At 39.7% G+C, this 26,233-nt stretch overlaps 1 protein-coding gene across 1 annotated transcript in view; it reads left to right on the top strand.

Annotated features, from left to right (window-relative positions):
* Positions 1–25,083, top strand: part of LOC131223411 (potassium channel KAT3) — a 38,962-nt gene extending 13,879 nt beyond the window's left edge. Inside the window, exons 5-13 of the mRNA XM_058218817.1 lie at positions 791–1,108; positions 2,790–3,029; positions 3,861–3,959; positions 4,044–4,076; positions 17,434–17,619; positions 18,116–18,193; positions 21,856–21,931; positions 23,398–23,556; positions 24,220–25,083. Of these exons, the coding sequence (XP_058074800.1) occupies positions 791–1,108; positions 2,790–3,029; positions 3,861–3,959; positions 4,044–4,076; positions 17,434–17,619; positions 18,116–18,193; positions 21,856–21,931; positions 23,398–23,556; positions 24,220–24,323 (1,293 nt within the window). The 3' untranslated portion in view covers positions 24,324–25,083. The remainder of the gene's footprint in view (positions 1–790; positions 1,109–2,789; positions 3,030–3,860; positions 3,960–4,043; positions 4,077–17,433; positions 17,620–18,115; positions 18,194–21,855; positions 21,932–23,397; positions 23,557–24,219) is intronic.
* Positions 25,084–26,233: the final 1,150 nt, after the last annotated feature.

Genomic DNA, 26,233 nt, shown 5'->3' with positions numbered 1-26,233 from the left:
GCAAAAGGTGGAAGTATCATAAGACAACAATATATCAAAAGGATGTGCTTCACCAAACCTTCAGAATTGAAAACAAGAATGATAACGCAATTAATAGCTCTTAAATTAGGATAGATCCTCACATGAGCAGAAATGGATAAGAGATCAATACCGTGTTTGATATGATACGAAATAAAAAGGAAACTGGGCAAACCTTCCTCAAAGATTGAGAGGAGTCCAGAGACTTGCAAGTCTTCAGCAAAAGAAAGCCTATTCACATTCTTTTTGACAGCAATGGCTGGACAGATTATGTCACAATTCAAATGAGACACCTCCAGTTTTCCAAGCAATAGCACATTTGGATATTACAAGATCTAATTACTTTTGCATGTGAATTAATAATTGAAGTTGCAACAGCCCACACAATAAGTACTCAGCATTACGAAATCGGTTGTTTCATAGTTGTATTTTCTTTTCTCCTTGGTTGAGGTTATTACTTTGTAGAACTACCTCCATTGCTGCCCCTTTCAAGCCTCGGTATCCATTTTACTGATGGCTATTATGGGTGTGATACCCTACTTTTATAAATTGATGTGATTGCTTTCATCTACTACAAGGTCACTTTTAAGGTCTGTATGCAGATCTTGAAAAGTTAGCGCATGCATTTGTCAAACACAAGGCATCAAGCATGCAAGTCATTAATCAAATCCACCACTGAATACTTCCATTCTACATTTCGCGGGAAAGATGTTTTGCTAAAATAACCAGTACGCCAAAAAATGCATTTGAACTTTTATTAGTTATATGGCAGGTGACTCTATTCACAGTGCACTCAGCAGGTTGCTTCTACTACTGGATGGCCATCCATTATAAAATAAGTAAGGACACATGGATCGGAAATCAGATCGAAAATTTTGCAGACCGAAGCATGTGGCTAGGCTACACTTATTCCATGTACTGGTCCATCACCACACTCACCACTGTCGGCTATGGAGATTTGCATGCAGAAAACTCTGGGGAGAAGACGTTCAACATTTTCTTCATGCTCTTCAACATTGGCCTCACCGCTTATATCATTGGAAACATGACAAATCTCATTGTTCATGCTGCTACTAGAACTTTCTTCATGGTAAGGACTCCCTCTCCCTCTTATTTGTAAGACCATCTTTGGTTCAATATTGAGAGTTTGCATTCTTTCCATGATTCTAAGAGAATGCCAAATGAACCCAACATCACAAGATATCCTTTATAGCAATTGAGATTCAACTCTTTGGATGGTACTCTCCTTCAAATTGATGCCTACACTTTCTGGGTCATGGCCTTAATCACCTATTTACGGAAAAGCAAGATTAATAGACTAATCTCCAACATGATTCCACTAACCTTTCACAATCTTTTTCCCACATTAAATGTTCATAAAAAATAAAGTAGACAATGGTGCATAAAATGTTTACTTCTTTTCATTCTCCCATCAGAAATATTCGAAAAGACATGAGAAATCAAATCAAATGACCAACTATCACCTTTTCTCCCATTCTCATATTGATGGGAAAGATGGTCTAACAAGAAGGTGACTTAAGATGGGAAGTAGTCCACATTCTCCAGCTCAGGAAACTGAAAGATCGGTCCTTTTCATGAATGAATAAGTAATGCAGGGACATTTTCACATCGGGCTCGAGTGGGGTCGCTTGTGGGATGCAGGGACACACTCAGGGTGGGTGACCCATGTGATTTGGGGCCCACGGGGGAGGTCTCGTGTTCGAGACTCCTCACCGTGGTTGATTAATGCGCATTTCACACTGGGCTCGAGTGGGGTAGCCCGTGGGATGCGGGGACACACTTAGGGTTGGCGGTCCATGTGATTTGGGGCTCACGAAGGGGGTTCGGCCGAGGTCCTAACCCATGCGATGTGGGGCCTGGGCTAGGAGATAAAAGGATTAATTCGCCATACTCTAACAATTCGAGCTTTTAGTCTTTAGAGCAAGTGGTTAATTGTCCTGCATCAAATTGGTTTCAAAGCGGGAGGTCTCGTGTTCGAGACTCCTCACCAGGAGTGATTAATGCAAGGGCATTTTCACACCAGGCTCGAGTGAGGTCGCCTATGGGATGCAGGGGCACACTCGGGGTGGGCAGGGCCCACAGGGGAGGTCTCAGGTTTGAGACTCCTCACCGGGGGTGATTAATGCGCATTTCACACCAGTTTAAGATAGTCTCAGACATGGCCTCGAAACTTCACAATGAATAAAACCAGGTATCGTGAATCATCATCCAATTTGTTTGCAACCTGCAGATCCATTTATTTTGCTATTCAAAGATCAGGCCTTTTATCTTTCAGTCACTGAGGAAGAAAAGGATGCATCTTTCCAATGTTTATGTTGTAGATATGACTGTGGACCTAAATCTGTCCATTTTGTATTTCCTTTGATCTTCTGTAGTGAAGTTCTCGGCATGCTATAAAATACAGAAAAAAGAAAACAAAATGCAGTCAAAGATTAAGAAACTCTACAGCTACTGTGTTTTCACAAGACTTGAAGTGCCAAGTACATGTCCAAAACATAATGTGACTATCGCCATTCTGGTACTCTTTTACTTTTAACCACCCTTGAAGCAATTTTCTTGTTATTAAAAAATGAAAGAGCGTCTCAATTTCAAATTGATGAAAAGATACGTTGGATTAAAATGACCTGCGTACCTCTTTTTTCTACCAAAAACTATCAACTGCCAAAAAAAAAAAAAAAAAAAAAAAACTCTGCATGAGATTATTTATCAAGTGATTTTAAGGCTATTACTTTCATTGGGTGGTTGTACAGAGGGATACCATGAATGAGGCTTCACGATATGCAAGCAAGAATAGACTTCCAGAGAGCTTGAAAGACCAGATGATGGCCCACCTTCAACTCAAGTTCAAGACAGTAGAGTTGCAGCAAGAGGAAGTTCTTTCAGACCTTCCCAAGGCAATAAGATCAAGCATTGCACAACATCTCTTCCAAAGAACAGTCGAAAATGCTTACCTTTTTAAAGGAGTCTCTCAGGACCTAATAATCCAGTTGGTAACTTTTCTCACTTGACTACAGCAATACATTTTGCTTGTTCATTAATAACAGTAATAATAATCACAATAGTAGTAGTAGTAGTAATTGTCATCATAGCAGCAGCAGTATATGACTGCAACAGTAGCAGCCAAGACAAATAACGAGTTAACAACAGCAATATCAATATTCATAAAAATTATGGACCTTAATAGCTCTCAAGTACAAAATGGTGCTTTATCCTAATTCTAAAAGCACCTTTCTTCGTGATTAATGAGAAGTTGTAATAATATCATATTAATGACATCTATGTTAGACAACCATTTACTCTAAAAGCTTAAGCTGTGAGAGTGTTGTGTATCAATGTATATCAAGGGACTTTATCACTCCAACACCCCCCGGCACGTGCGGGGTGGGAACTCCGCACGGGAACATACTGACAAGGGTGGAGGGACGCTGACACAACAAATAGGCCGGGCTTAATTTCCTGGTCCCTGGGCCGGACCTGATTTTCCTGACCCCCCGTGAGAGAATAATATATTAGCGAGGCATATTTGTTGCTCTCGAGATTCGAACATAGGACCTTCCGCTCTGATACCATGTTAGATAACCATTTACTCTAAAAGCTTAAGCTGTGAGAGTGTAGTGCATCAATGTATATCAAGGGACTTTATCACTCGAACAATCTATCTATGTCAGTTGTATCTGCTTTACATAAAGTAGTACTGATGAGTCTAGTAATGTCAACTAGGCATGTCTTCTTTTTTTCTTTTTTTTTTAAAGATAATTAGCTAGGCATGTCAAATCAGTTTTCTTTGAAGTATTATATGCTCATTAGTGTTCTTGTCACAGGTTTCTGACATGAAGGCAGAATACTTCCCCCCTAAAGTTGATATTGTCCTACAAAATGAGATCCCTACAGACTTTTACATTATTGTATCTGGTGCAGTGGTACTTCCCTCCCTCATTGAATGCATGCCTGCAACAAAACTTTTTAGAGCTGCAAATTTAATACTACTACTAATGCTTTTGCAGGAATTGCTAACATACAAGAATGGAACAGAACAGGTACTGAGTTTTAACTAATGAGCTGAAATAAGTGCATACGTATTTTTTTCAAACACGGGATATAGAAATGTACATAAATTTGTTAGGGAAAAGGTCATCTTAAATTGAAAGAAAGAAAAAGAAAGGAGTTAAAACAAGAGTTAGTGAAAAATCATTTATAGAAAATCCAATTTGTTGATATTATGATTCAGAACATGGAAAGTGGACATAATATGAAATTTTAACACACATCAACACTGCGGGATTATCAAAAGCAAATATCTGTGAGTATAAATTCTAAATAAAATAAATTGTTGCCAAAAAAGGCATTCTACAAAGCTTCTGGTTAAAATTTCCACTCAAGCCACTGCAACCACGAGTCTTTAGTCTTTAGTTACATCCCTTGTTCAAAGTATCCCCGGTATTATTGAAATATCCCTAATATTATCCGTATCTCCAGCTTGGCGATACCGATAACACTGGTAGTGATACTAATAATACTAGTAGTATCTGAAATTCCACGTATCAGCAATGTATCACTAAGTATCGCCAATGTATTACCAATATTTTGAACCGTGTAAATTCTAGGTCTTGCTTGTATTGCCAATGTATCAATATGGTCAATATTTTCGACTATGCAGATTCTAGGTGTTGCTTATATCACAAGTGTATCGGTGATATTTCAATAATGTCGCCAATGTATCAATATCACTGAAAATCTGTTTATTAAAAGAATTTCCATTTCAAATCTTTTTATGGGCACATGGTTGTATATAGTGTTCAATTTATCGATGATAATATTGATAATATCTCAATATTATCGTTATCACAACATGGGCGATATCGAGACCATAATCTTTGATTTCCTTTCCAATTGTTGATGATTTCTTGGCAAAATACTGTGTTGTCGATGTTCTAAAATATCGATAGATGTTTGGATGGATGGTTGGATGGTTAGATTAGATGTATGGGATGGTTGGACTAATTTCTTACAGCAGCACATGCATTCTTATCATGAATGCATTCTTTTTGTAATTTTTTATTCATATTATGGATAGATTAGATGTATGGGATGGTTGGATTAAATGGGAACTTATTATGTATGCATTCTTTTTGTAATTTTTTATTCATAAATATGCAAATATGTGTATTTTAGCATCTCCTAAAGTTTCATTGAAAATTACACCATTTTTCCCATGTTTCCCCACATTTCTGGTTATTAGCGATATCGATATTGTTTCCGTATCCCCGGCCATCAAAACTTGTAACGTTACCAATACTTCGAACATTGGTTAAATCTACATGGAGAAAATCTTTCAAAAATAAGGGAAAACCAAAGGAATCCTGAAAGAAAGGAAAAGAAACTGAGGGTAGCAAGACACCCTTGGACAAGAGAAGGCTAGTTGTATCCATCCACTATTCCTCTTTCAGGACTTGAAAAACTTGACTAAAAGAGTATAGATACAGGAGAAGAAATCACGCATGTATGGTGAATCAATGTTTGGATGTCTAATCTCACCAAACAATTCCAATCAATTGAAATACTTTAGGAAAACCCACAAGTTTGAGGATCATAATCAACTGGAAAGAAGCAAAAAGTATCAGAGAAGAATGAGAAAGCCATGAACCGATGTGCCTCTAACATGTTGTCAAATGTGTCGAACAATGTAGTGGACATTGGTCGGTCTTGCATAACTTGACAAATTTGCATGGGATAGGTCATAAGAGTTGTACAATAGAGTTCCAGCGATAATCTTCTTGTCATATGGATCATTACATGGACCACAAAAATGAGATGAACTGTAGCAACACTAATGACCAGAGTAAAAGCTTAGCATTATCCATCTTTGACATGGGTAGTAAACTAAGAACATAAATGGACTGAAAGAGGGACGATCCTCTGCAGCGAGATACTCCAATCCCAAGAAACAGTGAATTTCTGCAAGATCCTAGTACCTGTTGAAAACAGTATTTCTTAGAATGATATAATATACATGTAGGAGAAAGGGCATCCCACAAACATGCACTACAAAGGTGAAACCAGACTCAAATAAGGAGATGAATCAGTGAAAATAAAAGTGTGGAGCCTGCTCATTCCATAAAGTCTCCACGAGTTTGTAGACATGGACAAGGTGCAAAGGAGTGACCCATCTATAAAGTCTTAAGCAAATCCTCTAATTTCCCTCTTCGCTTCCTTCCCTTGGTCTTCCTACATATCACCCACTTGGGTGTATGTATACCTATGGAAGAAAGTGGGGACTGCAGTCAAGTGGGTGATATGTAGGAAGACCAATGCATGAATAGATTATCAACCGACTCATCGTTGTGTTAATTGCCAACACAAAGGGAAAGCATTAATGATGACAAGACCTCTCTTCCTCAAATTGTCAATCTTTAACACCCTATTCTAACCCACCTTCCATGCGAAAGTTGCCACCTTTGAGGGAGCACCATAGGACGACATGAAAAAGGAATGCACTTTGTCACCTACGATAGGACCGCCTGAAAGCATATAGAAAAGAGGCTTGACTGAGAACTCTCCCAACTTGAACTCTTTTCCCTGCACCGAATCGACCCCCTCTGAAAGAACGACCCCCAATAGATAATTAAGAAGAGCCACTAATTCTTCGAACTCGATGGTCTTGAAGATCCCTTTGACACTGAGGAGTCTGAACTTCGCGAGCCCCATGGGTCAAGAAGCAACAATCAACTATTATATCTAGATCCGTTGCCACTTAAGCTAATCTTGGAAATAAATCTTACAATTTCCAATCATCTGGCTACACATCCTTACAAAATCTAACCCTTGAGCTGTTACCCACCTCAAAACATCGTTGACCACCTCCTTTAAACTCATAATAAATGACGTAGGACAGCCCTAATTATGATGCATGCTCATGGACATAATTAAACAGCGGAAATAAAAAGAATAAATGATCTAAAATTCTAACAGTAATCATCATAACTGAGAAAATCATAAAGGAAATATGCAAGGGAGCGGGCCATCACCACAACCATGGATTATGGAATTCAATTACTACTTAGGTTGGATCCGGCGAGGGATGAGACCTCCCGATCTTGCATGGTCACACCCAATCGATCAACGAAGATCACTAGTCCGAAGAACCAAGAAGTTTCTTGGATTAGAGATTTGAGAATTTAGGGGTTTAGGGTTTATATCGGTTCTCAAGATTTTGATCGAAGAAGGATTAGCCAAAACTGGAAAATAGAAGGAAGAAAATTATTACCTTGAAGAAGTTGGAGGGGCACAAGAAGAAATTAGAAGAAGAAGATCAAGGGAAGAGAAGAAGCACCATTAGAGAGAAGAGAGGAAGAAGGCAACCAAAGGGTTTGCTTTTCATTAATCAATAGTTAAAATTCGAGTTTAGGACTTTAGCCCACTTAAATAAGCAAATAAAGACATAAAATTACTAAAATACCCCTAGAATAAGCAAATAAAGACATAAAATTACTAAAAGACCCCTAACTAAGTCAAAAACGCGCAAATAACATAAGTACGGGAAAGTTTGGGCGCTCGGTCTTCTTTCTCCAATCTTCCTTCACATGTGTCTTCCATATGTCCAAACACATGTGAAAGGTCTTCAGCTCCTCAATAGTCGTCTATCCACAAGGACAGCACTTGTGGTTGGCGCTTTCTTCGTTGGTACACCTTGAATGCGCTTGTGTCCGTATCAATCCCCTCGGGTGAGAAAAACTCGACTCCGACGAGTTGAAACTTTTGTAGCGCTCGAGTAGATCTGGATCAATACCCTGCAATGCGTCGCCCGACAGCCATGTAGATTCAGACGATGGTTTGTTCTTCCACTTGACAAGATACCTTTGGAAACCCTCATCTCTCGTGGATACTATCTCGTCATCCAAGATTTCCTCAATTGCTTCTTTATAAGTAATGGGTGGAGGAGGGGGTGGAAGGGGTTGGGTAGCAAACTCAGAAAAAGGCCATGAAAGGGACGATGTATCAATAATGGGAGTATGAGCACGGACTAGATCTTCCACATTAAAAGTTGGATTAATGCTCATTTCAGGTGGAAGGTCAACCCGATATGCGTTGGACCCAACCTTTTGTAATATCTTAAATGGTCCAGCACTACGCGCTTGTAATTTCTTTGCAGATCCTTGAAAGAATCGCTCTGGCCTTATTCGCACCATTACATAGTCTCCTTCTTGAAATTCTTGCACTCTACGATGAGAATCAACTGAAACTTTATAATCATCATTGCTCTTATTTAATCGTTATCTAATATGTGTATGCAAATCATGAATATGGCGTGCGAATGCATCGGCTGACTCAGAAGACCTTTGGGTAACAGACATAGGTAAGAGATCTATGGGCATTCTAGGTTTATAACCACTTACAATTTCAAAATGACTCAACCCTGTAGATCTATTAACTGACCCATTATAAGCAAGTTCAGCAGTTGGTAAAATTAGGTCCCAAGTCTTAACATGTTCACCCACTAGACAACGTAGAAGATTTCCAAGGCTACGGTTTACCACTTCAGTTTGACCATCTGTTTGTGGGTGGTAAGCAGTAGAAAATTGCAAACAAGTTCCCATAATGTGCCACAGTGTCTTCCAAAAATAACTAGTAAATCGAACATCATGATCAGACACTATGGTTTTAGGTAACCCATGGAGACACACCACACCATCAAAAAAGAGACAAGCAACATGAGACACATCTGACGTCTTCGAACATGGGAGGAAATGCGCCATTTTAGAAAAACGGTCCACAACGACAAAAACGGAATCGTGCTTTTTTATAGTCTTGGGAAGCCCGAGCACGAAGTCCATACTAATGTCCTGCCACGGAGCATGTGGCACTGGCAATGGCGTATACAGTCTGGTATTTTGCTTTCTTTGCTTTGCCAGCTGACATGTTCGACACTGCCCTAAAACTTTGGCTACGTCTCGCTTGAGGCTTGGCTAATAGAAACGATCTTCCACGAGGGCAATGGTCTTATCACGACCAAAATGGCCAGCTATCCCTCCTGAATGAAGCTCTCAGATGAGGAATTCACGAAGGGACATACGGAAAATCCAACGTATGTCTCCCTTGAAAAGAAAGCCATCTTTAAGAACATATTCACCCATAATATGCTGGTCACTAGAGAGCGACGCGTAAGTACCCCCAAAATCAGGACATATGGGGTATTCATCTTTCAGTTGCTCAAATCCGACTCCCTCTACACTCAAGGAGTTGAGCAACACCACTCTCCTACTAAGGGCATCCGCCGGTTTGTTTTCAACCCCGGCCTTGTGTTTCAAAACAAACGAATATTCCTGAAGAAACGCTACCCACTTGGCATGACTTGGGTTGAGTTTCTTCTGAGAATGCAAATATCTCAAAGACTCATGGTCAAAAAACAAAACGAATTCTTGTGGTAGGAGGTAGTGTCGCCAATGTCTCAGGGATTGCACTACCGCATAAAATTCTTTGTCATAAGTGGAGTATTTTGTTTTGCCTCATTCAGTTTCTCACTGAAATAGGCCACTGGGTGTCCTTCTTGACTCAACACTCCACCTATACCGACACCAGACGCATCGCACGCTACTACAAAGACTTTAGAAAAGTCAGGTAGACGCATGACAGGAGCTTCCACCATCTTGCCCTTAATTTCTTTAAAAGCCTTAACGGCGGCTTTAGACCACACGAACTCTCCCTTTTTCATGCACTCGGTAATGGGAGCCATGATCGTGCTAAAACTCCTAATGAACCGACGATAAAAAGTTGCTAGGCCGTGAAAACTTCGCACCTCATGAATGTTCCTTGGTTCTGGCCACTCAACTATGGCCCTGACTTTTTCAGGGTCTGCGCGCATCCCTTCAGATGACACTATAAATCCTAAGAACACAACTTGGCTAGACATGAATGCACAATTCTTAAGATTAGCGTACAACTTTTCCTTCTTAAGGACACTACAGACCCTCTTTAAATGTTCAAGGTGTGATTCCTTAGTGGTACTATAAATAAGAATATCGTCAAAGTACACCACTAGGAATTTTTCCATGAACGGCCTCAAAGCTTCTGTCATCACTCGCATGAAAGTACTGGGTGCGTTAGTCAAGCCGAATGGCATGACCAACCACTCATACAGCCCATCTTTCGTCTTAAACGCCGTCTTCCACTCATCTCCTAGGCGTATACGGATTTGGTGATATCCACTCTTGAGGTCTATCTTAGAGAATATAGTGGACCTGGCCATCATGTCAAGCATATCATCAAGTCTAGGTATATGGAACCTATACTTGACAGTAATTTTATAGATGTACTGTCCACACACATGCGCCACGTGCTGTCTCTCTTTGGCGTCAACAATGCAGGCACGACACACGGGCTCATACTCTCTTGGATGAAACCCTTTTGCAGAAGCTCATCAACTTGCTTCTTCAACTCTGCATGCGTTGCAGGGTTCATCCTGTAGTGAGGAAGGTTCGGTAGAGTAGACCCTGGGACAAGATCAATGGCATGTTGTATGTCCCTCATAGGTGGCAACTCATTCGGTAAGTCTTCAGGAAATACATCATTGTATTCCTTCAGGACCGAGGTCACCACACGGGGCAACTCTGATGGAACCTCAGGTGTAATTTCTCTAGCTACAAGGGCATACACCATAGAATCCTCTTAGCCTCTTTTTCAAACTCTCTTGCGCTGATTATATGTAAAGACTTAGGTTTGGATTTCCCCATTTCTCTAGGCTCACTTGCCTTCTCATCCTTCTTCTTCCCTAGTGTATTCTCAGGTGGCATGGGATTAAGTTTGATCTTTTTACCATTATACATAAAAGTATACGCATTTGAACGGCCAAAGATCGTGACATCATTATCGAATAGCCACTGTCTACCTAGGATAACATGTCCCACATCCTAGGTAAAAACATCACACCACAGGGACTCTTTATATGACCCAAACTCGATGGGGACTAGACATTGCTGGGTGACAGATAGGAATGTCTTGTCAACCCAAGAAACTTTATACGGGTTTGGATGAGGTGTAGATTTCAGTTTTAAGCGATCTAAGGTGCTAGTGGAAATCACATTCTGACAACTTCTACTGTCCACTATCAACTTACAATTCTTTTCACCACACTTGGCAATAGTGTAGAAGATAGTGCTTCGACGCAAGTCAACACTACTTCTAGACTGAGCTAACACACGCCTGACTACTGCAAGCGTTGTTTCTCCATCCACTTCTTCTTCATCAGTAAGTCCTCCTTCAGGGTGATACTCTTCAACTTCATAATCACCCTGGTCATCTCCACCCTCGTGGGACTCGCCTATAACTAAGGCTCTCCCACGGCTCTTCGTAGGACACTGATTAGACATGTGGCCAAGGTTGCCACACTCATAGCACCTCACTTGCCTCATGTTACTAGGACCGGCACCAAGAACCCCTTTGCCCTTGTCCTCCTTAGGCCTAGGCGGAATGGTCACCTGTGCCCTAGGTTAACTACCAATATTAGGTCTAGTTCCTTGGGAACTAGATCTAACACTGGAGTCTCGGGACTCAAAACGACGAACGACAAGAGCCTTCAGATATTGCTCTAACTCCTGCACGACTTGATATGCTTCATCTAAGTCCGTTAAGGGCCGAGTAATAAGCTCGCGCTGAAGATCCGCACAAAGGCCCGTCTTGAAACGCGAGAGCATTACTAGAGGGTCTTCTCGGATATCACATCGCATCACATACTCTTCAAATTTAGCGATGTAATCAGCGGTAGGCATTGACCCTTGGGGTAAGGATTGTCATTGGTCAAGGAGCTTCTGACGGTATGAGAAAGGAAGGTACTTCTCCTTCAACTTCTCTTTCATCTCATACCAATGTGTGATAGGGGCTCTACCAACTCTCTCTATCCTACGCTCGGTGTTGGTCCAGAAGAGCTTGGCTTGACCCACAAGCTTCATCTTAGCAAACCGCATTTGACGGTTTTTCGACATGCCATACCACTCAAAGTAGTGGTCCATGTCAGCAACCCAATCGAGGAACGCCTTGGGATCCAAGCGCCCATCAAAACTCGGGGCCTCAACTCTCACACTCTTCATCGCACGCTCATCTGGATCATAGCGGTCTTGATGACCACATGTGGCTCGTGCCTCTCACACCACACCACGACCATTACCACGATCTCTATCCTCACTACCACCACGTGTGGCAGCGCGTTCTTCAATGATTCCTTCCACTTGGGAGTGCGCATCTTCCCCTACAGCGGAGTTTTCCTTTTGGGACGCCTCTAGTTGCTCCACCTTAGTCATGGTAGTGGTAATTTGGTTCTCAAGGCGGGCAAACTCACGCCTTTGACCCGCTTCTAGGGCGGTTATCTTTTGTATCAATTGAGCAAGTTGCTCAAATAACTGCTCGTTATTCATGGTAGGTTGAAGTCCGAAACCTCTACCTCTTCTCGTGGGCATACAATGAAGACTTGAACCAAACTCTACCTAACTAGACTACTAGGTGTTATGACTTTCAAGATGAATGCAAAACTACTTTGAACTGACACAATTAAGTTGAAACAGGAAACAACTCAAATCTGAAAATTTTCCAGATTAGGAACTTTCTAAAATTGAAAACTTTCTAAACCTGGAACTTTCCTAAGTTAAACCTAAAAATCAAAACCCTAATTTGATAACTCGATCTAGACAAAAACCATGCAAGCCTAGGCTCTAATACCAAATTTGACGCAGGACAGCCCTAATTATGATGCATACTTATGGACATAATTAAACAGCGGAAATAAAAGGAATAAATGATCTAAAATTCTAACAGTAATCATCATAACTGAGAAAATCATAAAGGAAACATGCAATGGAGCGGGCCATCACCACAACCATGGATTATGGAATTCAATTACTACTTAGGGATGAGACCTCCCGATCTTGCATAGTCACACCCAATCGATCAACGAAGATCACTAGTCCGAAGAACCAAGAAGTTTCTCGGATTAGGGATTTGAGAATTTGGGGGTTTAGGGTTTAGATCGGTTCTCAAGATTTTGATCGAAGGATTAGCCAAAACTGGAAAATAGAAGGAAGAAAATTATTACCTTGAAGAAGTTGGAGAGGCACAAGAAGAAATTAGAAGAAGAAGATCAAGGGAAGAGAAGAAACACCATTAGAGAGAAGAGAGAAAGGAGGCAACCAAAGGGTTTGCTTTTCATTAATCAATAGTTAAAATTCGAGTTTAGGGCTTTAGCCCACTTAAATAAGCAAATAAGGCTTTAGCCCACTTAAATAAGCAAATAAAGACATAAAATTACTAAAAGACCCCTAACTAAGTCAAAAACACGCAAATAACAGAAGTACGGGAAAGTTTGGGCGCTCAGTCTTCTTTCTCCAATCTTCCTTCACATGTGTCTTCCATATGTCCAATCACATGTGAAAGGTCTTCAGCTCCTCAATAATCGCCTATCCACAAGGACGGCACTTGTGGTTGGCGCTTTCTTCGTTGGTATACCTTGAATGCGTTTGTGTCCACATCAATAAACCTCTAAACCCCCGTCGCTTTATACAACGAGGAGCTCTTGGGCCTTCACCCCATACTTTCTAACAATCACCTTCTTCCATAAACTACCCTCCACAACGAATCTCCAAATCCATTTCTCCAAAAGAGCTTCATTCATAGATCCCAATTTTCTAATCCCAATTCCCCCTTCCTCTTTCATCCTACAAACATTATCCGACTTCATACGATGATATTTGCTTTTCTCCTCCCTGCCTTGCCATAGGAAATCCCTCTTAAAATTTTCCAAATTTGGTAAGCAACTTTTTTGAACATTTGAAAATAGACATGAAGTACAAGGAAAAATTCGATAAGGCCACTTTAATCAATATTATCACCCTCCCAAGCAATAAATACCTTCTCTTCCATGGTGATAGTTTCCTCTCAAATGCTTCACCACCTTTCCAATACATGAAGGAAGATCCAAATAAGTTGATGGGAACAACCCCTACCTACACCCAAATGCTTGAGCTAGGGCACACGCTTTCTCCCTGGTTAGCCCTATTCACAACACTTTAGACTTTTGAATACTCTCTTAATCCCGACACTACTTCAAAACATAATATAACTTTCCAAAGATTGTCTACCTAAGTAACATTTGCCTCATGAGCAAAATTGTGTCGGTAAACTGAAGATGATACACTTGGAATTTCCCTCTATCCACCTTAAAGCCGTTAAGAAGACCTTAATATTCCGCCTTGTTCAATATACGACTGAAAGCTTATGCTATCACTACAAAAAAGGAACAGAGATAGAGGATCCCATTGTCTTAGAACCATGGCCGATTGGAAAACCCCTTTGGGAGAACCATTAACTAAGATTAAGAACTTAGACAAGCTCACCCACTCCTAAATCCGACTTCTCCATGTTTCCCCACATCCCATCTGGCTCAACATGTAATCTAGAAAGGCCCAATCTACAATCTACATGATCATTTGCCTCTTCCAAAACCAACTTGCGAACAACACCACTTTTCTCCTCATGCTGCAAATTAATAATTTCATGGGCAATCAACGAGCTATCCAAAATTTGCCTTCCCCAAAAGCCCCCTACATCATGGAAATGATTCAACCCAGAATGGCCCCAAACCTAGAAGCGAGGACCTTAGCTAAGATCTTATATGGAGCACCTAACAAGTTGATCAACCAAAAGTCCTTTAGACTATCTACCCCTTCTTTCTTAAGAATCAAGGCCATGAAAGAAGCACCCAATTCTGCAGCAATTGTGCAATTTTCATAAAATTCATTAATAAAGCCCAACACGTCCTTTTTTTAGGTCTTCCCAAAAATCTAGAAAAAAAAAAAAGGCGAAAGGAAAGCCATCGGGTCCTAGCGCTTTATCCCTACCCAATTCATAAATTGTTGTCTTCACTTCCTCCTCCAAGATAGGCTTTTCCAATGACGCAACCTTTTCTTTTGGACATCACCTCAAAAGCCAAGTTATCTAACCTTGGTCTAATGATTTTTGGACCTAAGAGTAATTCCTTGTAGAAGCCCACAATGGCCTCGCAAACCTTCGATTTACCCTCAACCCTAACCTCATCAACACCACACTCTCAATTTTGTTAAGACGAGCTCTTGCACTAGATAAACCATGAAAGAACTTAGTATTATTTCCTTGAGCTAAGTTGCTCTTGAACGTTGTTTCCATTTAATTTCCTTGTCTAAACGATTTTTATAATCAACCCAAAGAATATCCTTACGACCCCATTTTTCTTCTGAGAGCTCTGAACCACCTTTGATATCTAGCATTTGAATCTCTTCCAAAACACTCTCCAATTTGACCTCTCTATTGCGAAAAAACTCCGCCAACAAGTGATCTTCCCCTTTAGAAGGCATAATTTCTGGGAAAGAATAAAACACAGATGACCCCTAATATCAAAGGAAGCCCACCATCCCTTGATAACCCACCACTTTAAGCCAAACTAATTCAAATATGAAAGGTACCGGCCCCCAACTTCCCATCTCCACATCAGTAGAGTTGGGCAAAGGTCGAATGTAGGCCTAGGTAACACGTGCATTGACTAGTTAACGGAAATTTATCGACCAAATTCCTAATACTAAGAACCGATCTAATTTTGATTGAATAGGCTTAGCTTGGCCATTTGACCACGTAAATCTAACTCTCCCATCAGCAAATCTACCAAATCATTTTTCACACTCATTCAAAGAAGTCAGCTATACCACGAACAATCTTCCCCCCTAATGATTTCTCAAAAGAAAACCTTGATACATTAAAATCCCCTCACACGCACTAGGGAATCCCTTGGACAAGGATTATTCAGACCATACATTGTAGAGAACACCCACTTGAAGCCTGATGCCCTCTGTACCATATTCAAGGAAAAATCCCATGCCCAACAGTCTTCCTTGAGCCAAAGCGACAAGTTCCAAATTATAAGAATGCCCCTCATTGCACCTAGAACATCCTTAACAGCCCAATCCTTTGAATTACCTCTCTCGATGTCATCCACCATTCGTTGTTCCATTTGAAGATGGGATAGCAATCCATTGTGAAGATGGGATTCTCCAACAATAATGAAGACCATGTTTACAATGACTGTGGATTCAAACTTGCGGCAAGGAGGTGACTGGTGAGGGATGATTAAGATGAGAAGGGAAGGTGTGGAGAAGCTGAAATTAAGGACACCGACGAAGTGGTTAATCATGGAGATGTTTTTGGTGGCCCCACAAATCAAATGGTTAGATGAGGTTGAAGAAGAATAAGCAAAAAAGATAAAATCAACGAGATCTAACCCACTTCGGAACAATGTTAAATGAACTAAACAAAAAGAAAACACAAGATTTATATGACGAGAAGGGTTTGGGCATTCTCACTAGCTTAGGTGGATTTTTGGGACATGTTCATCCAAAACATTTTTTATTTTATTTTTTTAAAAGGCAAAATGCCCCCAAAACCAACAAATTCAAGTGGCAGGGCTCACTTGACCATTGGATTAGGCTGATTTTTAGGGTGTCCCATCATCATGGTTAAGCACACCTAATGCATGAGTTGGATTGCATACACACACCACAGAGGGCCCCACACCATAGAAAACGATGTAAAAACACCCATATCAATGCAAATTTACGTGTTGGGCCCACTTGATGGTTGGATCGCGCTAATTTTGTGTGTCATCATCATAGTGGGACACAACGCACCTCATGAACAGGTTGGATGACATATAAACATCTCAATGATCTCCACACCGAATTTTAGTTTTCCTATTGTGGGGTTTGTTGTTGTAACTAGAGGAAGGTACTTGTGTCATTCATATGTTTTGTATGGTTGATCTTGCAATATGTTTTAGTTTGAAGTGCATTTGTAAATTCTCCCCTCTCTTGTTAATCAAGGAAGTTAGTCAACCATATTGGAGGACCAACAGATAATTAGACCAAAAAACCTAATTTTCTCTTGCTCTTCATCTTCTTATTATTCTCCATATACTTTATACAGATACTTAACTAAAAGAGTAATGCCCATCCATGTACACACTTCCATATACACATGCACGCACGCACATGCACGCACGCACACAAACGCACCCACAACCTATGTGTGCGCACATGTGCTTGCCACCCGCATCCGCACCCACAACCTGTGTGCGCGCACATGTGCTTGCCGCCCACAAACCACATGCACACCCACGTACACCTGCACACTCGCACATGCGCATATGGAAGGTTGGAAACTAATAACTTTTCTTTCAATGTAATAATTTAAAAGCCTCAGAACTTAACTATAATATACCTCAATAGCTATTGAAATTAACAAAGAACTCCAAATTGAAACGTGCATGCCATACAATAATTAAATGTCTTTTTTTATGTTAGGTTCACTAAATATGTTTGCATTTTTCAGCGGTTGTCAGGCTTAGGACCTACAGACATGGCAGGAGAAATTGCAGTGGTTTTCAGTATCCCACAGCCTTTTACAGTGAGAAGCAAGAGGCTCTCCCAGGTCATTCGGATAAGTCACCAGCATTTTAAGCAAATTGCACAGCTCCATCCTGTAGACGGAAGGACAATAATCTCCAACTTTCTTCAGGTCTGGAACTCAAAAATCAAAGAAAAAGAAACAGATTTCACATATTTTCTGGGTAACAATTAAAAAGACCTTTTATTTCCTTTGTCAAATGAAATGAACAGCGGACCATGATTCCAAAATTCCAAAATGCCCTTGTATTGATACAGACAATTAGGCAATGTCCAAAACATCCTATGCTGGGCAAATAGCCAAAAACACCAAATTTGTTAGGATAGTCTACATTAGCTATACCCATTTATCCTCACAAATTGAGTACCATCATAGTGACTTCTAATGTAGAGAAAATAAAATAAAGGTTCCAATAAAACCCATCCTGATCTGCTCATTTTAAAATCCTAATATGTTGCACCACTATCCAAAGAAAATCAAAGATGTAAAGGGCCAAAGCTCAAGAATATTGGAATACTCTCAAGAAAAATAAGTTTTTTTTGTGAACTCAAACCCTACAGTGTTTTTTGTACATAATTTATAAGACTGCTCACTTTCCAATGTTCAGTACTTGAAAGGCTTGCAGAAGGAAATACTGGAGGAAATACCATTTCTCACAGAACTGCTGAGCGACATGGATACTGAGGTAAGTGTTTATCTCATACAAAGAAATAATTGATAGAACCATGTTTTCAACACCATAAGCATGCATGAGTATCTTTCTCTTTGAAAGTTAAGCGAAAACTCTCGCAAAATGGGAAAAGTTTTTAGAAAACATTGGATTCTCTTGCCACAAAAGTACATGAACCTATTTCAGGTTTCTGAATGCCACAATAACAATTTCAAGTAAGAGATTCCTCCAAATGACTAAATTGCTCTTTTAGAATAATCATTGGGACATTACTGAACTGTTGGCACCTTTTTTAGATTTAAAACAGCTTTTTTGTCTCCTTGAAACATTTTATAATGATGGTAAGTTTTATTGAAAATCTGAGAAATGATACAAGGCATCACGCCCTCAAAAGAGATGCCAAGAGTTCATCTTGTTATAAGGAAATTGAGGATATCTCCTCTACAACAATTCTTAAAATAAGAAGAGCCGAGGGCCCATTCTATACTTTCTCCCGAGCTAAACTATGCACTTCTTTTTAGATTCTGTATTGCGAAACACTATTATCTTGCTCTTTCCATGGTGACCATAGGCCAGCATGCAAAGCAAGACACCACAGACCTTGTTTTTTCCTTCCCAAGTGATACCCTCCCAAGCATCTAGAAAAGAAGAGATGGACCCCCACCATTACCCACGATGTCTTGAATAAAATCAGCATCTGATTCAGAAAAATTGTAGCATACTCACAGAAATTGAAGACATGGTTTACCAATTCAGCCTCCTTAAGACACAATGAGCATACATATAGTTATCACCATCCCTCTTTTCCTTGAGTTGTTAATGTTTAGGACCTTGTCCTTTCCAATTAACTAATTGAATGCCATCACCCTTTGAAACCCCTGATAGGGCCACACTTGAGCCAGGGGAGCCTTCTTCTAACTGGATCCTTACTCACCTATGGAAGCATAAAATGATCTTGCTTTAATTTTTTCCTCCACCTGTCAGTTGCCTAAGACAGTTCTATGCTCATTAAGAAGATGTAATGATCTCATTATCTCCTTAATTTCATTGTCTGATAGACCTCTCATAAGCTGCAAGCCGTAGGAAACTGATTGCCGCTTACATATAATGCTCGAGCACCAACGAATCCTTAAATCATGCAACCACAGCACCAGATATCCTCCCGAAGTCGGATCCTCAAACAACAAATTCAACATTCTGCATGAAAAGAGTTCTGAAGCCCTTGATGCCATGTACTGAGATGAATCCTTAGTGAACCACCCTCCACTTTACGTCTCATATTTGCAAGAGATAACTTTTCACCACAAACTAATAGTCTCCACCCCAAACCTCCAAAGCCACTTCCCCAAGAGCCCAACATTCACTGCCTTAAAAGATTAATGCTTGCTCCCCATTCCTTGATCAATTTGCATACTTCCACTCTACAAGGTGAAACTTGTGGTGGCCTTCCACCCATTTTCGAAAGAAATCCCTTTGGATTCTCTCCATCGTTCCATCCTCTTCATAATTGACAGAGGCCAATAAAAAAGAGACAATATAAAGGAGCATATCCGCAAAAGCCGCTTTGATAAGAAGTGTCCTTCCCCGAAGGGATAAGTATCTTCCTTTCCACGCTGAGAGTATTCTTTGCATTCTTTCCACCGCAGAACCCACAGGTGTTTAACTGGCTGTCAGAAGCAACCCAAACATGTCGATTTCCCCACCCTATACCCAAAAACTACAGCAAACTCTTCCTTCTCCAAATGAATACCCAAGATTTCACTCTTTTGAAGATTCAATTTGTGGGCCAATAGTCTGAGAGCATCTAAGGTATCACCCTCAGATTCAGACTTGCTCTTCGTTCACATCACAAAGCAAGATCATGCTATATGCAAATTGAAGGTGTGAGATATGGAAATTGGCATTGTCCACATTCAAGCCCTTTATTAGACCTGCTTCCATTGCCCAAACTACCATCCTGTGTAAAGCTTCCCCAATCACCGCTAAGAGGAAAGGAGGGTCCCCTTATGAAAGCTCACTAGGGTCCTTGAAGAAGCCCTTTGGAGACCCATTCACCAAAATCAAGTAGTGCACAGACCACACACATTCCAGTATCCATCCCCTCTATCTGCACCCAAACCCCATTCTTCGTAGCATATAATGTATGAAGTTCCAATATGCATGATCATACACCTTTTCCATATCCAGCTTACATAAAATCCCTGGAAAGCTAACTTTTTATCTTGAATCAAGACACCCATAGGCCACAAGGGCACCCTCAAAGATTTGCCTCCCATAAATGAATGCCCCCTGAGATTATGATATCACCTTCCAACAACCACTTTGAGTATGGTAGCCAACACCTTAACAAGAATCTTGTATGGGCTCGCTGCTCGCAAGCAATTTGGTAGGCTTGAAATGTCTTAATTCTTCCGCCTCCTCCTTTTTGGGAATTAGAGCAATGATAGATGCTCCAACCTCCTTGGATATTCTCCCATATGAATAGAATTCTGAAATGAAATTGAGAAGATCCTATTTGACTCCTAGAAGATTTGGAAGAATCCTATTGGATACCAATCTGGATTGTGCTTTATCTCTACTCAAATCACTGATGGCTGCTAGCACATCATGATCCCCAAACGGAGCGCCCAACCACTCTGTTTCCTTGTATGGTACACGGTCAAATATGAAACTCACTTCTTATAATGCAATAACTTTTGCAGCTTTTCTCTAACGAACTTAAGATGTGGCCTTCAAAAAGGCCACAAGATCCATATAGGCATCCACACATGCACAGTGTACATCTACTTGTTACAGGAAGAGGTTTTTATTTTTCTAGATATGTTTCTGGGTGTATGTGATGCTTACTCATTGGAAATGAACCAAAAAGCTTATTCACCTGGTGAACATGAGCAAGATAACCACTGGTTTCCGTCCAGGTATAGTGCATATTACGATGGTAGCTAAAGGATTTCTAAATGGTTACGAAGAGTTGTGGTCTTTGAATATTACTTTTGATGTATGTAATGAAAAATTCAAATGATATACTTATTTGTTATCTTAAAAAGTGTGACATAAAATCAATAAATATAGAAAATAAGCATCATAAATATACTATAGTGTATCTAAAATTATGTATAGCCAACTTTGTCGCCTAGCCTAGAGCTCTATCCATTGGGAAATAAGGGTTGCACCATAATGGTTTGATCTTAACACCATCCACCAAAAACACACATGAACAAAACATGCATGCACATGTCAGAAGGTAACTAAATACATGTGTATGGAAATTAAACTTCTTAGTTCTTAAACATAGCCCTGAAGATACCCTCCTACATGTGCACAATACTTTCCTCATTTACAGTTTTATATGACACCATTAATCAATTTAGAATACGAGCAACATAAAACATGGTCCCTCTAACGAATTCCATCAAAAAAATGTTAAGTTTACTATTGGGGGAAAAAAATTGACCCTTCTAGAAATGTAAGAAGGAATGCTCACCCAAAAAGGTAAGGAGAAGCATTCCCTGTTGGCGAAGAATATGGGAATGTTCAGTTCTTTGCATACCTATTCCTTGTTGAGTGCATGTAGTTGCAAGAATGGTCATTGTGACACAAATTCCATCATATGACTATTTTATATTTATGATGGTTCAAGTTAAACCAATTACTTGTATTATTGTTGCTTCAAACAGCATCATGAATTGATAGAGGAACTACGGAACTGTGAAGCATCACCATTAAGTTGTGGAGGACATGCCAAGAGGGAAGGTTTGTATTCTAACCTTGACTAACTACATCAATTATTGCTTGAAATGTGCTTGTACATGGGAAAATGAAAAAGGAATAAACCAATTTATCATTTTGTAGACTGTTGTGTACACCATTCTTTTCTTAAAACTGAAAGCTCTTAAAAAAACTAGGAATAGAAACATCGCCAATCCAAAAAAATTATTGAGTGGAGAGGATCATGCGAAGAGTTTTATCACTTGAAAGATGTAAGAAGAGGATCCATTCTTTATGCATAAAAGGAAAAGCAAGAAAGAAAGAAAATCATAAGGGTACAAATGGATGGGCCAAAATGCTAGAGTGGATCATTCACATTTCTCAGAAAATATACTTTACAGCTTATGGTGTAGAAAGACATTTATAACTAATATCTTAACTGAATGAAGTACAAAAGAAAACGGGCATCCATCGACTTACAATTGGTTCTCAAATAGCTTGTTGAAAATGCTATCATGGAGAATGGTAAGCATTTCAGAAGTTTAAAGTCCCTAATTATAACATTTTCCTATAATAATAAAAAACTTGCAGATGCTTACATAGCTTAGTCTGCTGCCTTCTTGACATAGTTCTTTTCTTCTAGCATACTAAGCATTCCTACATGATCTAACCTATAGTTGTATGATGAGTGAGGGGAAACAATAGGGGATTTGAGAGTGGGAGTGGGGAAGCATCTGTTTGAAAATGTTAGGAAGTATAAACGGCTAGAAGCAGAAGCGAAAGCCAGACCAGGAGTCCAAACTGCGTTTCAAAATAAAGCAGCACCTAGGTAGAAGGTCCATGCAGCTGAAAACCATGAGAATTCAAGCATAAAGATGCTCAGTGCGAAATTTCACTTTTGGAGTTCGTAAAAGTACTCCATAGATTTCATTGCTTCTTGTATGATATGAGCATTTTTCTCCATAAAAAGGTTAAGAATGATGGATTTTCCAAGGGTTCTTCAAATTCACTAGAAGTGTTAGACACAACGGAACTCTTTACTTTCCATTATCTTCCTAATATAGCCAGGACAGTTCATAGACAGACGTGAAAACAAATAACTGATCTCCTAGCACCCCCTTAACTGTTGGAACCAAATAATAAACATCTTTACTTCTACCACCAACAAAGATGAGAGCAACCCTTATTTGTGATTCATCAACAAACTAACAAATACTACAGGCAATATTCAAGTGCAGAACCAGTAGGCGTGTTGCACAAACTTGCCAATATTATTTAAGGAATAGGCGAATAGCTCACATCATTAAGAATTTTAGCTTTTGGGACCTTCTGAGGTTTCCACTTTAGGCAAATTGAGGAATTTAGGTTGACTTTAGAGGATTGGAGGTCACTAAGTTTGAAAATTTAGGATATAGTTGTCATTTACATAACTAGGATAAGTCAATAATTATCTATACATATTTTTGGTATTGCGTTGAAAGGGTAACTAAATTCATGCTATGGTTTTGCAGAATCAACAGAAGCTTCTTCTAGTCCATGCTTAATCCAATTACCAAAGAGGGTGGTTATTCATGGGCACCATCCAGATGAAATTGACAAAATGGAAGGTATTAAATTTGGAAAGCTTATCCATCTCCCAGACACAATGGAGGAGCTTCTAACATTGGCAGGTATGAAAAAATTTATCACCATAACAATCTTTAAGTATGAACTTACATGTGAAAAGCAATACCTCATAAATACATATGATTTGTAGCAGTTTTTGTTTATTATAGGGGATGGTACGTAACCTTGCATAAATAGGCAGCATGACACCAGTCACTATGGTCATTAGATAAGATTAAGGTCCCATTTGGCTGCCACTTAAATATGAGTTCATCTCATATATGTTGACAATAATTATGTAGTAGAGACCATAGTTTATATAAATTATGGGTCATCAAAGACTTTACTAAATCCTTACCAAAATCTCTTATATGATTATTGTTAACTAAATGAGATAAACTCATCTGTAAGTGGCAACCAAACAGGGCCTAAGAGTTCCACAAATGACCAAGTTACATTAGCTTCAAAATGTAACAAGAGTTCTAGAAAGATAGCAGAAATGACGTATCATGAATTTTACTTAAGACAACGTCATCAGTTTCTATTAATTTCCCAAGAGAATAATTTTAGATGTTGCAATATGTGTAGACTTTTTAAAGCACTTCATTTCCATGTAAAAGTTTCAAAAATCACATTTGATTTATAGAAGCTTCCACAATCAATCAATTGAAAAGAGTATGGCTGACCTACTAGAAAAGCATTAACATTGTCAAACTTGATGGGTGCAGAGAAAAAGCTTGGGAAAACAGGAAGTAAAATTCTCACTGTCGACGGCTCAGAAGTGGAAGAATTGAATGTTTTGAGAGAGAAGGACCACCTGTTTCTTTGTTGAATGTGTGTACTTGTTAGGTCTGGACAACTTCTGCTGATGCTTGGTATACACTCTAGTTAAGAGTAAAACTGTAAATAAACTGCAAAATGTGTACAAAAGAGGGGGAAAAAATCTTAAGAGCCAGCTTGGTCTTGGTGAATATTGCAGTATCCTGAATGGTTCCTCCTCACAATATTTTAAAATGGCACTTGATTCCAAAAGACCAAAAAGTAGGTGGTATTGATGTGGTATTAGCGGCATGAAAGCAAGATACCATTTTTAACATTTACACGGGGAGTAAACATTTTAACAGACATTGTGGCATTCAACCTTCTGCCCAACTAACTCTAAATTATATAACATGATAGGAAGATAATATCCCACTAATATCTTTGAAAACTCTCTAGCATTGGATACTTTCAAGGGAAGTGTTCGAGAAACATATCTTTGACGAATTTTCCAAATCATCAACCAGGAGTGACAGGTGAATCTTGGGAATTCCTTCAAAAGCATACAATTTCCCATTTTCAGCAAGAACAAACAAATGTCATGATGACCCCCAGTTTTGTGAAATTAAGTTGCAAACTAGAGATGCATAAGCACCCTCAACTCTCTTCAAAAGAACATTGATCATGGTTGCATTTCTCAGTTGCAACTCACACATCAAAAATTGATAGGTCAACATTGACCTATTAAGGAGATCATTTTGGCATGGTCCATCCACAGTGGGGCCTAATAGACCAATGGTTTGGAACTCTAAGGGCCTGTTTGGGAGCGTGGATTCAGAACCCCCTAGATTCGGAACCCCCAGGGATTAGAAACCCCCTGGATTTGCAATCCTCCCAGTGTGTTTGGCACCCTAGAGTGTGAATCAACTTTAATCCAAAAGTACCTATCCATGGTATATTTACAGGGGTTTGAATTTAATTACTAAATCAACTTTAATATCTCTAATTAGTGAGATATGTAATTTTTGACACAATGGTTGTGATAAACCCGCTGAAATATATGCTTTGCCCAAAAACGATGAAATTCCAGGTCTTGGATGGGCCACAAGCACAAGATCATGTTTGAGTGACTAACCAACGATTTTTAATCGTTGATTTACATGGACAATGTTTGGACGGTGCTAGACAATGTTTGGACGATGCTGATTTACATGGACAATGTTTGGATGGTGTTGATCATCATTAGTGGGCCATGTGCCCAATAGAATGATAGTGTATAGTGACACACATGTTACACCTGCAACTATTGAAATGATTTTAGGTGTAATCCAAGCTCTCACCGTAGATTACAAACCCCCTCAAAGAGGGGATTGGAAACCCCCTGGATTTGAAACCCCCAGTTACTTTATGTTGCCAAACAACCAGGGGAATTGAAACCCCCTCAAATCCCCTCCAATCCACGGTGCTAAATGACCCCTAAGCCTAGTCCATCCAGAACGAGGCCCAATAATTTTTTTGAGCATTCTCAAATATTACTAATTTCCCATTATTAATCTTGTATTTTATAATTAATTTTCTTGATTTATTTATTTTTTGCCATTTTTTTAAAGTGTTGAAAAAACTCAATCAAGTTACCCAACACAACTCAACAGAATTTCAAGTCAAGTCAAACTTTCAAGTTTTTAAACCATGCAAGGACCAAATTTTCTATTCTTATTAGCCCAAGAAATTGTTAGACACGCATGTGGGGACGCGAATTGAGTATTGACCTCCCTCATAACATGATGTCACGGGATTTGATTGGGCCGCAAGCCACTATCAGAAATGAAGCCCAGTCCAGTATGTACTCAACCAAACAACTTTCAAACATGCTTTGTGTGGGCTCCATCTCTGACAACGGCCTGCCGCCCAATCAAATCCCGCCACGTCAAGTCAAGAGGAGGGGGGGGGGGGGCGCAGTGTTGGCAGGGATAGTATCCACAT

This window comes from Magnolia sinica, chromosome 13 (assembly GCF_029962835.1).
Source record: "Magnolia sinica isolate HGM2019 chromosome 13, MsV1, whole genome shotgun sequence".
NCBI classification, from domain to species: Eukaryota; Viridiplantae; Streptophyta; class Magnoliopsida; order Magnoliales; family Magnoliaceae; genus Magnolia; species Magnolia sinica.
This window is presented reverse-complemented; position numbering and strand designations above follow the sequence as displayed.